Source organism: Epinephelus fuscoguttatus, linkage group LG21, assembly GCF_011397635.1.
Source record: "Epinephelus fuscoguttatus linkage group LG21, E.fuscoguttatus.final_Chr_v1".
NCBI classification, from domain to species: Eukaryota; Metazoa; Chordata; class Actinopteri; order Perciformes; family Serranidae; genus Epinephelus; species Epinephelus fuscoguttatus.
In genome coordinates, this window is record NC_064772.1 from 20,785,754 (window position 1) to 20,799,262 (window position 13,509).

A 13,509-nucleotide genomic window follows, 5' to 3' on the forward strand; every position below is an offset into this window, starting at 1 on the left:
GTTTGTTTAACATGTAGACACAGGTGTGAGCACTACCACAGTGTTGTTATCTGGATTCAGGCCAGATAGGGAGGATTGGGAATAAATGAGAGGAAGGATGGAGCGCGAGGAGCCGAGCCCGGGACCGGAGCCAACCGGACCTCTCAGGGTGGCAGCACGGACTTATTACCCCTCCCTGATGAGCTAACCTCACTGACACTGCTCAAAGGCACACTGCCAGCCCCTCATTAAAGTTACCATCTCTGCTTTGGACTTTGCTGTATTACAAGCCATTTGCAGGAAGGAAGGAAGGGGATAGGCCTACATTTGAGAGGCTGATTGGAACAACCATAAATGCACTGTCGATCAAGTTTGATGTTGAGAGAATGAATTTCTGCTGAGTCTTCATGGAGCTGATTGTCTGCACAGGAGCAATGGAGCTTGAGGCGGCATCAATATGTGCCTCCACCTTTCATTCAGCAGGAAAAATAAGCCAGTGTAAACAGCAAGGAACATAACGACAGGGATGCTTTTCAGCTGTTTTATTTATCAGTTCATCTGACTACTGTCGCTAGGAGTCATGGAATAATGCTGCCGCCATCATCTGATGGCTGATAAGCTGCACTTTCATCTGACTAATGAGTTGTGAGAAATGTTAAGTCTGTCTTTGAGGAGGAGGGAGCTATGTGATGAATGGTTAAAACAACAAACTGCTCTTTTCCTTCGTTAGGTCTGCCAAACACCTCACCTCCCATGTCCCCGGGACGTCTCCATGGCGATGTTTAGCAGCGCAGAGCGGCTCTGGAACGAATCAGACCGTCTTGGATGGGACTCAGAGAGGAATGAGAGCTCAGAGGCGTCGGGGCAGGATGAGCGTAACTACTATGCCATGCTGTACTCCCTGCTCATTCTTGCCATCGTGTTTGGAAACGTGCTGGTGTGTCTGGCTGTGCTGAGGGAGCGTTCACTCCAGACGACCACCAACTACCTGGTGGTCAGCCTGGCTGTGGCGGACCTGCTGGTGGCCTCGCTGGTCATGCCCTGGGCTGTTTACCTGGAGGTGAGGAAGGAGGGTGTCTGTGTTAACAAAATATCAGTGTATGAAAGAAGCATTGATTAGAGCAGTGGTTCTTGAGCCTTTACTCAAGTAAGCTCGCATACTGTTTGTGTTTGAACACTTGTATTCCCCCTCAGTCTCAAACACCGTTTGTGCGCCTGTCCCTTTGAGCCCTCCCCCTGAAACAACACATTCTCACTCCAACCTGACGTTTTGGTCATTGACTTTCCACGTCCACCTACGACGTGCAAGGTACCTTGGATGTGTTGGTTGTTGACATTCTAGGAGACCGTGTCAAGTTCTGCCTGTTACATACATTGTTTTCTCTCAAAATACACTTCCGTTTTCACAGGAAATGTAACATTTACATACAGTCTCTTTCAAAATAAATGCATAAATGCTAACCCAACAACAAACGGAAGTGGTTAGGTTTAGGGAAAAAAAAGATCAGGGTTTGGCTTTAGAATCTTACAGGACGTGAACGCCGCGCTCTCGGGTGAAAGTCATTGTTTGTTGGACCCAACTACCAACCCTCCCACCTGGCCCAGTCAGACTTTCGCCACCTCAGCTTCTATCTTTGTCCTGCCGCCTTTCCCCCTGATGTCGCCGGGTGCAATTATACTATAACGGCAACCTGTTGCTTATCATGCCAACGTTAAGGACGCCTTTTTTCACTGGTCTCTGACACTGCAAGGCATTGCCCAAGCGCTGGATTTCGATGACTTCGGAGTGAAACTGCGCTCCCTGAAAAAGCCCAGTGTGCTCCAATTGATCCATGTTTCTCGGCCCACTGCATCTCAGTGTATCTGCAGGAGCATATCTATGTTTCCCAGGTTCTATGTTACCCACTTAACCCTGCAAAAAAGGTTCTATGTTCCCTGCTTACACAAAAAAGGTTCTATGTTGCCCGTTCAAACATAGAACTGTTTTTGTGTAAGTGGGGAACATAGAACCCGGGAAACATAGAACCCTGGAAACATAGGGATGACCCCGTATCTGCACCATTATTGCAGTTGGGGGAACAACCAGGCCCCCCAGGAATGCGATTGAGCCTTGCACGCAATTTTCACAGTGGCCACTCACAGTATTGCAACGGAAAAAAACCCCTGTGACTTAAAAAGTGTTTTCCCTGTAGGTCAATATTATACAAGAGACGTCTGTAAATCTGTTGACAGGACACCTCAAACTGCAAACAAACAACCAGGACTTATTGTGAATTTCTGATCCATGGAGGTTTTATAACTATAAAACTATCCTGGAGCTAAGAAAACCGATTAAAAAATATTTGAATGAATTGGGGATCCGGTTTCTAGTTATTATTATACATCTATGGGAAAGACTGTATCGAAGTGTAGCTCAGTTTTTACTGTGGAAATCACCAATAAAAGCTTCTAATCCAAAATCTTCACAACTGGACATGTTCCGGCAGGAATATGATCCAAAATTTGGGAGAATTCAGCAACATTGTCAACCAAGTTACACATTTTCCTGACGTTAGCATGAAGCTACATGTAGCAGTGTAGGCTGCATAATGTAAACACTTGCAGTGGTGTGCCTGGAGCATGACTTTATAAAGAAATCTGTCACGATCTGACATCAGCTTGCAACCAAAGTAGAAAAAAGGTTTGAAACAGAAGCCTGAGGTTATTGCACACAGGGGATTACTTTAACATACATTTACCTTATACTGCTAAGTTCTTTAAAGTTCATTTCAATACATTTCAAAGTGGATGTTAACTAACACATACAATCCCAATACCTAACAGTGGACATTAGGCATTTTTGGACCAGCACATCTGTGGACACCCTGAGAGGAAGTGCTCACGGGGAGGTCCCCAGAGAACTACATGCCTTCAGAGCCTTTTTTTCTGTTTGCATTCGCACCACCAAAAGGAGTCAAAATTGCGCCTTCGCATATGCTCAGTAAAGCCTGAACTTTACTGTCAGTCCATTTGTCCGTGTTATCTTTCATTTTTTTCATTACAAGCTGTTGTGTGTGTGTTATCTGTTGTTTTCATGGCTGACAGGTTATTGGAAATGGTGGTTAGCAGTGCTGCATTGACTGTGTGACACCAGTCACCGTACACTTATGTCACTCATGGTTCCTCTTGTGCAGAGAGGACCTTCTCTGAAATAGGAGCTAAAAAGTCCCTTCTCAAACGGCTTTTTTTTTTTTTTTTTTTTTTCATAAAATTAGATTGTCAATGTTTGCAGTTACTGACCTTTGGAGGAGCAAAAACCACCATTTATTCAATGAAAACTGTCAGCTAAAATGGTGGATAAACGGTTACAATGACTCATGTTAGCTAAAAGAAATGACTATAATAACAAATACATAAAAAGGCTTATGCTGGCTAAAAGTATGGATAAACAGTTGCAATAGGCAGCTGGAAGTAACTTTTAACTTTTATTATGTCCATTTATCCTGTTTATCCCTTCATTTCTGCCAAAAATGTTAACCAATTAACGATTCATTTTGGATGACTTCAAAGAAAAAAGATTTATCCATTAGTTACTTTCAGCAAATTATTTTGATTTCTTTCATAACATTTAGCTCCAAATCCACAAAACCAGCCTGAAAATGAAGGAAGTCTGAAACAATAGCATTAGAATCAATGGAGCACAGCTGTGTTGTTGTTGGACCCTGGTTATGATTGGCCAGTCTGCGCCTGGGGGCGGGACTTAGCGAAGGGTCAATTATTTCACATTAATAAGAGACTGGTCACTGTGACAGTAAATTCACTAAATTACCAATTTGCCATTCTAATTGGAGGTTTATTTTCTTCCCTAAAACAATTATTGGGTGTGTTATTTTAATTCATTCATTCATTCATCTTCTAACCGCTTCATCCTCTTGAGGGTCGCGGGGGGGCTGGAGCCTATCCCAGCTACATCGGGCGAGAGGCAGGGTACACCCTGGACAGGTCGCCAGACTATCGCAGGGCTGACACATAGAGACAGACAACCATTCACACTCACATTCACACCTACGGACAATTTAGAGTCACCAATTAACCTAGTCCCCAATCTGCATGTCTTTGGACTGTGGGAGGAAGCCGGAGTGCCCGGAGAGAACCCACGCTGACACGGGGAGAACATGCAAACTCCGCACAGAAGGGCTCCCACGCCCGGGATCGAACCGGCAACCCTCTTGCTGTGAGGCGAGAGTGCTAACCACCACACCCGTGTTATTTTAATCAAATCATGAATTATTGTTATTTTTAATTACTTGAGCTACCCCACAATCTTTTCACCCATCCTGCTCCCAATTGTGCTACATGCACCCCTGTTGGGAATCACTGATGTGGAGTTCTGAAGGGAAACAAGGGTGAGACAGTGGAGAGGAAGTGGAAGAGATTGAAATACAGATTCTTGGCAGTGAGTGAGGAGCTGACGCTGGAGAGGAGGAAAGAGGAGAAAGGGCAGAAAGTTACGTGGCAGACAAAGTGGACTTTTGAAACAAGAAAAAGGAGCTACAGTCAGATAGAAAAAGGATGAGGGTCATTTGGAGCTTATTACGCAGTGACAGCTGTGTGGGTGATAGGAAGACACTAATGATGATAAAAAGCTGGTTTAGATAGTGCTTCACTGTTCATGTAGATTATACATAATTGCTGAAGTATGTATTGAATATTAACAAATAATGACTTCATCTACTTTGGATAATTGGCCAAGCCTCAGATGACATTGGGGCAACTGCAAAATGGTGAATTTCATTTTTATCAGAATCTCTGTATTTGCTGTTAGTTTGTTCTACGTGTGTTTCTCACAAATTACTCACTAGTTTCTCATAGTTTTTCTGCTCATAGTTAATTTCCTCAACCTCCATCCTTTTATCCATAAATGGATTTATGAATGAGCCTACTGGGCACAGGTCCAGGGGCCAAAACTGTCAGGGCCCCCCTGTACTTCACCTGCAAAATGGCACTCAAATTGACACATACCGACCAGGAAGAGCCTCAGAATGACCACAAATAAACATAAAACAACTACAAAGACACTCAAAAAGACCAAAAAGAGATCAAGAAATGACTGCAAACAGACTCACAATGGCTATGGAAAGGGGCAAAACAACTACAGAGACACACAAAATTTCTACAAAGAAGATTATAGGTGCTATATCAGAGGCATCTGGACTTGCTTGAGTTTCTTGAAGATGTTTAGCCTCTCATCCAAGAGGCATCTTCAGTTCAGAACTGAAGACGCCTCTTGGATGAGAGGCGAACACAAGCAATTCCAATTGCCTATGATATAGCACTTAGGATTACCATGACCTGGATGACTGAAAATCTTCACCAACATGTTACAAGGAAGTTCAAAATAACTACAAACAGATAAAGTAAAACTGCAAATTGTTTCTAAACCACTAAAAGGAAATGCAGACACAAAAGGACTCATGGCTATTAAAAATGGGAAAAACAACTACAAAATACTCAACATTACTACAAAGAGATGCAAAACGACTACACGACACACAAAATGCCTACAAAGAAAATTTCAAAAAACTACAGAGACACAGAACAACTACGAAGAGATTCTAAACCACTGAGAAATGCACCAGCTATACTTGCAAAGAGACACAGAAAGACTCATGACTATGGAAAGAGGCCAAAAAACTACAAAAACACTGAAGAGATGCAAAACAACGTCATATAAATGCAATACAGCTGCAAAGAGACACAATATGATTCACAAAGACAATGAAAAGTGGCAAAACAACCACAAAGAGACACAAAATGACTACAAAGAGACAAAACAACTACAAAAATAGGCTAAATACCTATAAAGTCTGCATGTTATACTTCTGTGTAGGAGAGGTGGGGGGTCCTGTTCATGTCTGTGCCCAGGGCCCCACTGTCTCATAATCCGCCCTTGCATGTTTGTGTCAATTGCTGTTCAGTAACTCCATTAACTGTATGGGTGCACATGACTCAGGCATCCACATCTCATCAAAGTAATACTGTGCACACTGAAAATGAGTGTCCTGTTTGTGTAAGCACACAGGCACAGGCTTGTGAAAGTGTGTAGAATACCATCCTTGAAGTTCGGGGTACAGAGTGTGTTGCTCAAAGGCAGGTGTTTGCCCACATGAGGTCTAAAAATCATCTGGTTGAAGTCCAGTTATATTTAACGAGCAGCCACCCCGCTGCTGCCTGAAGTTTGCTCACTGTCAGCAGAAAACACAATTTCTCACAGTGAGCAGAAGATCCACCGGCAGGTCAACCATAAAAAATTAAATAAATAAATTAGCAGGCTCAGTGAGCAGAGGCTGACAAATTAAAGATGATTACATCTTATGAAAGGTAAATTGAGGTAGCCAGGAACCTCGCCGGGATTCAGTCATGAGTTCCATGCAGGCAGTCATGCTGTCAGAGCATGTGCTACGTCTTTTATTTCAGATTCAAAGGGTAAACTCACAATCCCGTACGGAACAAGTCATTAAAAGATAGTATGACACACAGGTGCAATTTTTATTAATTTAGCAGGAATGTAAAGGTCAAAAACGTTGGAGAAAAAAAACACATCAGCACAAAGACTTTCAACTCCCAGCACTGTGAGCACCATCACCCTGCGAGCTCTGAAGGATGGGAGATTAACTTGTTGTGACCAGAGGGTTGCTGGTTTCCTTCTGCAGGTGTGTCTCGGCAGGGAAAGTGACTGAGTATCTCACTCCCCAGTCCCACCCATCAGAGGGTAATCATATGTCCTTGAGCAAGCCAACATATCCCTGGATGGTACAGTTGATATATGATTTGTACTTGATGGAAGTGGTTGTATTTGCAGCAATGACTCACTCTACTCAGTATATCTTAAACGATGCTGCTCAGCCGCAGCAAACGTATGACCTGACTACGGGAAGAGCTCCATTTGTAGTGCGGAGGTTACCACTCTGTCAGGTCAAGATTTGTCAGTAGGATGTTATTATATGGAATACAGGGAGATCTGACAGAAAACAGGAGATTAAGCAGGGCTTGGCAATGTGGAGAAAATTAAATATCACACTATTTTTGAGCAAATACCTCAATATCGATATTGCTACAAATTTGTTGGGTTCATTACACAATGAGATTTTTGATGAATAATCATTAGTAATGTGAATATAATGAATAAATGCGTAAAGACAAACAATCGAACAGCGAGAACAGTTTGGTAAGTTTATCCTCCTCTTACGATATTACAGTTTGTATTCTCATTCCAAGGATGTCAATACCAACGCTTTGTCATGCCCCTCAGCGTGTGGGGTCGACGCCAAAGGCACTTTGTAGCATGTTTATGAGACAAAGGCTTTCAGGTAGCTCCAATATAAAGCCATCCACTGCAAGTCTTAACGCTGAGAGCAACTGACGTGGTGCGAGAAGGATGAGGTGGATTGGTCAAATAAAACATGACTTTCACCCAGGAGACAGTTGTGACACATTCTCATCCCAATTCATCAAATACCACCGCTTTGTCAGTGGACCTACACGTCCAGCTGTGATGTGATAGGTACCCCACTGCATCAATTTTGGATGTTCAGGGACGGCTTGTCGATTTATGATTGTACCTTTTTAAACTGAACTTCTGTTTTCACAGGAAATGTACAGTTTCTGATCATTATATGCATACAGTCTTTTTCAAATTGAACTTACAACGTAGGTAAAGTATTTTCAAGTTTAAGGTAACAAAAGACCATATTTATAGGTGTAGAGAAAAACCATCATGGTTTAGCTTAAAATAAGTACGGTTGTTACTGAGGTAATGTAACGTCATGTAACAAATGTCAACAGCATAGCATGCTACACGTACTAGCACGTCACATTCTCATAAGAATAACTCTACTGACTTGTGGTTTCACATGGGAAACGAATAGTGGTCTCCGGTGTGAAAGTGCAGACTTTGTTTGAGTCATCGTCCTCATCTCCCACCCGCCCTATATGGACTTTCTCGCTCTTAATGCTACAGTGGTTGCCAGCAGCGTCAAAGACTGCCGCTGCCTGTTGTGTATCATATCGCTGCGAAGGGTGCCTGGGTATGTTGGTGTCTGACGTTGAGGTCCACCGAAAAAACGGCGGTATTTGACAAGTTGGGAGTGAGAACAGATGGGCAGCTCAAGTCCTTTGCGAAACTGACAGTTAGTGCTGTTTTCATATAATGTTACTCAATTTACACAGTTGCTGCACAATGACATCAGTCACGTGACGCACTTACTTCATATTACATTGCATAATAAACATATTTACTTTAACCCCCTAAAATAATCTTTTTTCTAAACCTCACCAAGTTTTGTTGCCTAAACCAATCTGCGACCACTTCACGACATTAACCACGTGTTACAGTGTGTTTCAGCTGTGCGTCACTGTCAGATGCAGGGCCGTGACGAAGCATGTGTATTTGACAGCCTGGGAATGAAAACAGGTTGATTGAGAATATCTAAAATCTATGACAATATCAAGTCTCATCACAATATAGATGCAATATCTATTTATTACCCAACCCTAAGATTAAATAAGACAAACGTACTCCTGCATGTATACTCTGTTGATCTATTCTTGGCTCGTCAATTTGTTCCTCCAAAAATGGTTTTGTCATCTGCACCTGTTTCACATAACTTCCAAAAGGGTATTTTATTGTAACATTAATGTGATATGATAATTCTATTATTTGTGCTTAATGAAAAACAATAGAAACACAAACAGATTCCTCTAACAGATACTCCATCTCCCGTCCCAGTGTCTCAATAATTGCCCCTCCTGCTGTGTCCTTTTACGGAGACATTTAGCACAACTGATTGCTGTGAAAGTACAGATCACATACGTTCAAACACAATCGACGCGAGGTGTCTGCGGAGCCCCACTGAGTCACCGTCATTTTCCCACACTGTGCACACAATGTTCAATATGTGCCCACATGTGTGCTTCAGTCTTTTTGTGTGAGGGGGGTGAGTGAATACAAACAAGTACTGTGTACATGCGGTGCATAAATTGCTTGTATTGGTGTTATTTCTGTGCTTGAGAAGACCAAATGTCCTCACAGAGATAAAAGAGGAGACACAGAGGACATTTTCTCTGTGCTGTGCCATAACGCCATACTACAAACTCGGTACATACCATACTAAATGTCATAGAATTCTGTTTTTGCAGTTAAAAACTCCATTTTGTAGTTTTTTTGTTTCTAAGATCTTTCTGTCCCATCAGCAATTTATTTCAGTTTTTGCAGCAGTGAGCAGCTTCTCCATTTCCTTTGTGCAGTGCATTGCAAATCAACAGTGTGCATCAATGACACACTCATAAATCAAGCATTTCTTAGTATGCTACTTTATTTGGTTTGTGTGCTTTTGTCACTTCTCCCATGTGAAAACACTATATACTCATTAACCTGCTCTGGAATCGTATGGAGCTCCAAAAATGCTCATTCCTACTTTCCCCATAATGCCTTTGAATAGTACATTTGATTGCACTCTCCTTGCCTACTTAACTTATCTTTCAAACTCAGTGTCCCCAGTTGGTGGAAGACGTTATGCAACTGTTTTTACAGGCTGTGCAACTAAATATTCAACCCAGTCGCCTGAATAAATGTTGCCATGTGTCTGCAAACCACGTCCAAATTTGTATGTTATTGTGTAGTGGAAAGTTTCAATAACACTGTGGTTAACACGTGGTTATAGTTTGGCACAAATGGTTAGGAAAAGATCACACTGTGGCTTAAAAAAAAAACAGTTTTTGGTGCTACAGTTGCTGCTGGAAATGCAGCAATGTGTCCCTGAAAACAACCTTTTGGGCAATGTCTTGGTAAAAAACAAACATGCAACGCAGGGGTTGCTACTGATGGAAACACATCAACATCATCAAAAAAACAAACCCCATTTTGTTGCTAAAAAGCTGCCGAAAACGCAGCGATGTCTCAGTAAAAAAACACAACTGCTTTTTGTGGCACTATCCCAGCAGGAAATGCAGCGATGTCCCATTAAAAAAACAACTTGTGGTGGAAATACAGCAACGGGTCACAAAAAAAAAAGTTTGGTGGCTAAAAAGCTGCTGGAAACACAGCAATGTCTCGAAATAGTGCAACTTTTCGTGGCAATATATATCATCACTTTAGAAACGTTGATGTGATACATATGAAACATACAATTGTAACATATCCGTGGTTTGTAGAAACGTACAAAGCAGCAAACGAGGCTGAATCATATGCCAAGTTAACAGATTTTAATGTGTAAAATTTTGGGAATGCTCCTTTAAAATGCAATGAGAATTATAAGATCGGGAAATGTGTTGTGTCAAGTTTGGGAATAAACGTTAGCAGTGAATGTTTTTACACTGGTGTGTATAAACATGTATCTGTGTATATGTGATGACTTTGGTCCCCGCGAGAGAGATCACTCTCTATTTACATCTTCATACATGTGTGTGTGTGTGTACATTCCCATGTGTGTGCCGCCTCTCTGTGTAGGTAGGCGTATATTCCCATCTTGGATGTAAGAGATTCAGCAGGCAGGCGATGGAGCTTGGATCTCATTCATCATTGTCAGACAGTTATTACCTGGCATTATGGAGCCTGAGTGAAAGCCTGTTGTGGAGGGGTGGGGGGAGGGTGGTGTTTGGGGTGTCATCGGTGTAGCTCGGGGTCAATGTCCTTTGAAAATTGGAAATTTCCTTGAGGATAATTAGATTTATCAACATTGTGTGTGTTATCCGTCATGGTGCTATTATCGCAGAATACCTACACATATGCAGCTTGCGTTATCTGAGAATAAGTGACATAAACATATTTAATTCATGCATAAATTAGCCTAATTAATTTCCCTATTAGCATATTTGCTTTAATTAAATATATCAGGGTGAATATGTTTTTATTTTTGGCAGCTTATTTTTCTGCATCCCTTCTTATAACAGGGGTCAAACTGTCTTCATGTGTTCCTTCTTCCTTGTTTTTCTGTCACATGTGCAAGTGTGTGCATTCATGTGTGCGCTCAATAGGTGCGTAACACTTCACGGTGAGGAAGGGGAAGAGAAACGTGTGCGTTGATAATCTGCCTGTCTGTCCTGTGCAGGTGGTCGGCGGTGCCTGGCTTTTCAGCCGGCTCTACTGTAACATCTTTGTCACGCTAGATGTGATGATGTGCACCGCCAGTATCCTCAACCTGTGTGCTATCAGCATTGACAGGTGAGTGTGCAGTGTGTGTGTGTGTGTGTGTGTGTGTGTGTGTGTGTGTGTGTGTGTCTTTCTTCTTGATGCAGTTACTGTGTATGACTACAAATATTTGCCGTGACACCTCCTGTATAAATGTCATCCATATGAGAGGCATATGAGATTTCCAGGTCTCGTTTCTTTCTTCACCTCACCTCAGAGATATTTAAAAACTTAATGGAGAAAAACAATATTCTCCTGTCCTCTTCATATCCTCTTGATAGCTGTGCGTCAGTGCGTATATCAGTGTGTGCCAGTGAGAATGAGAGACAGCGAGGAGGAGACAGAAATCAGGAGATTTTGTGCTCTGTGTGGTTTTGATTTGATGCTCCAGGTTCAGACTCGGGTCTGTTCGCGTCTAATTGCTGTGCATTTGTTTGCATTAACAAAGGAGGAACTGTGCCGTGCATCAGTCTGAACCTTTACTGTAGATGTGCATCTTGTATTTAAATTATTTATTTCCTTTTATTTCTGGTGTCTCTTAATATTTAATCAGCTCTGCAGCCTTTGAACTTACAACCTACAGGCATCAAGAGTTCAACTACATAGACTGTATAAAGTACTACATAGGGGCGAGAGGTGTCATGAGGATGTATTTGTGCAGTTAGTAAGACTTTCCGATGGGTGCTTTCATACAGTCAGATAGTGTTGTCAGGACAAAAGCATCTCTAACTGGGCAACAGCTATCAGGAAACCCAAAAGTCCCAAGTTCACCACACAAATTTGTAATAAAATTTGCACCTCTTACCTACAGTAACAAGTAACATGATCCTGCATTATTATCTGATCAGAATCTAGTTTTAACATCTATCATTCCAGTTTGTGCTCCCATGGTGCGTATATAATAATAATCTATCAAATGACAACGTGAAAACATTGTGACAACATGTGAAAGGGGGTCACTCGTAGTGTTGAACCTACAGATGATTATCACATGACTCCACTCAGCTTTACAGAGATCGCTCTCACAGTGTTGTTTTCAGCCGCAGCAGGCAGCTGTTTTCAGTATAAAAAAGCACTAAAACCTTGCTGTACACGACCTGCTCAGCACCAAATGACAGACAGCTGTTGCACAAAGTGGAAGATTGAAAAGCTAGAGTGACAGATATTTCCCTCAGGAGGTGGTAGAGACCAAAAACAGAGCTAAAAGAGACTGAGTATTGGACGACTCCAAATTAATGACTTTGCCGTATCAGCCCAGATGGTGATGCTAAATGTTGTGCTCACTTGTTTCTGCTGCTAAATCAGTTATCGCCAAGAGGCAACCCTGTCTTTTAAAAATTTCATTTGTATGTTGCTAAACTGCTTTCTTAATTGCATTGTTGTGGATCATGATTATACATGTTTCTGTCAGATAATGAAACTCTACGTTCATGTACTACGTAGCCCACAGAAGGTGGAGGTTGATGGAGAGCATGGTGGACATGCAACCTTCACGACCATGACACCAGAGCTCATGTTCAGACTCTTGTCTTGGGGTTAAGCAACAAAAGCACTTTGGTTTAGAGCTCTGATCTGGCCCAAAAAAAATTAGGCCCAACCTTAACTGAATCTTCACAGTTTCTTTCCAAGCCCATCCCGAGCCTGAACTACAGCAACAGTTTGGGGCCCAAGCCTTATTAAACCAGGAATTCTCCTGTTAAAAAATTATATTTAATACATCGTAATTCATCCATCACACCCTGGACGGGGTGTACCCCATAGGTGACACATAATGACAGCCAACCTTTCACACTCAGTTGTGTGTTGTATCATGAACAACAGGTTTGGCAGAGCAAGCTGCACTCCCTGATGCGTCTAGTGTGCACTGTGTCACTGTGCTGTAGAAAACATAATGTGCTTGGCACTACATTTCCCTCAAAACGTATTTGCCATTTTTAATTAGTTGTATATAAATGTTATTTCCACGAGACAAATTTGCAATGAGTGATCTCGGGGTCTGAAATTTTAAGGATAAGTGCCTTAAATTGGCATTCTTCCTAATGGCCTGCAGGGGGCGACTCCACGGACTGCAAAAGAAATCTGACAGTATAGAAGCCTGTGAGAAAATTTGTCTGCTTAATTACCTCATTAAACATTTGAGTTTATGGTCTCAATCTCTAGTTTCATGCCTTTTTCAACATAGCATATTTTTCATTCTTTAAATTATGGTTCCTTTTAGAGTAAAGCAGGGTATGGTTTAGGGCAGTGGTTCCCAACTGGTCCAGCACAGGGGTCCAGATTACACTTTCATCATTAGTTCAAGCGTCATACATACATTTGGCCATGTCCTCGAGCCAGTTTGCTGTCTCTGTCAAGTATCTGTC

At 42.0% G+C, this 13,509-nt stretch overlaps 1 protein-coding gene across 3 annotated transcripts in view; it reads left to right on the forward strand.

Moving 5' to 3' along the window:
- Positions 1–13,509, forward strand: part of drd3 (dopamine receptor D3) — a 42,025-nt gene that overhangs the window by 4,992 nt on the left and 23,524 nt on the right. For all 3 annotated transcript variants that reach the window (XM_049565892.1, XM_049565894.1, XM_049565893.1), the window contains 2 exons: positions 710–1,039; positions 11,067–11,179. In XM_049565892.1, coding sequence (XP_049421849.1) covers positions 752–1,039; positions 11,067–11,179 — 401 coding nt within the window. In that variant the 5' untranslated portion in view covers positions 710–751. The remainder of the gene's footprint in view (positions 1–709; positions 1,040–11,066; positions 11,180–13,509) is intronic.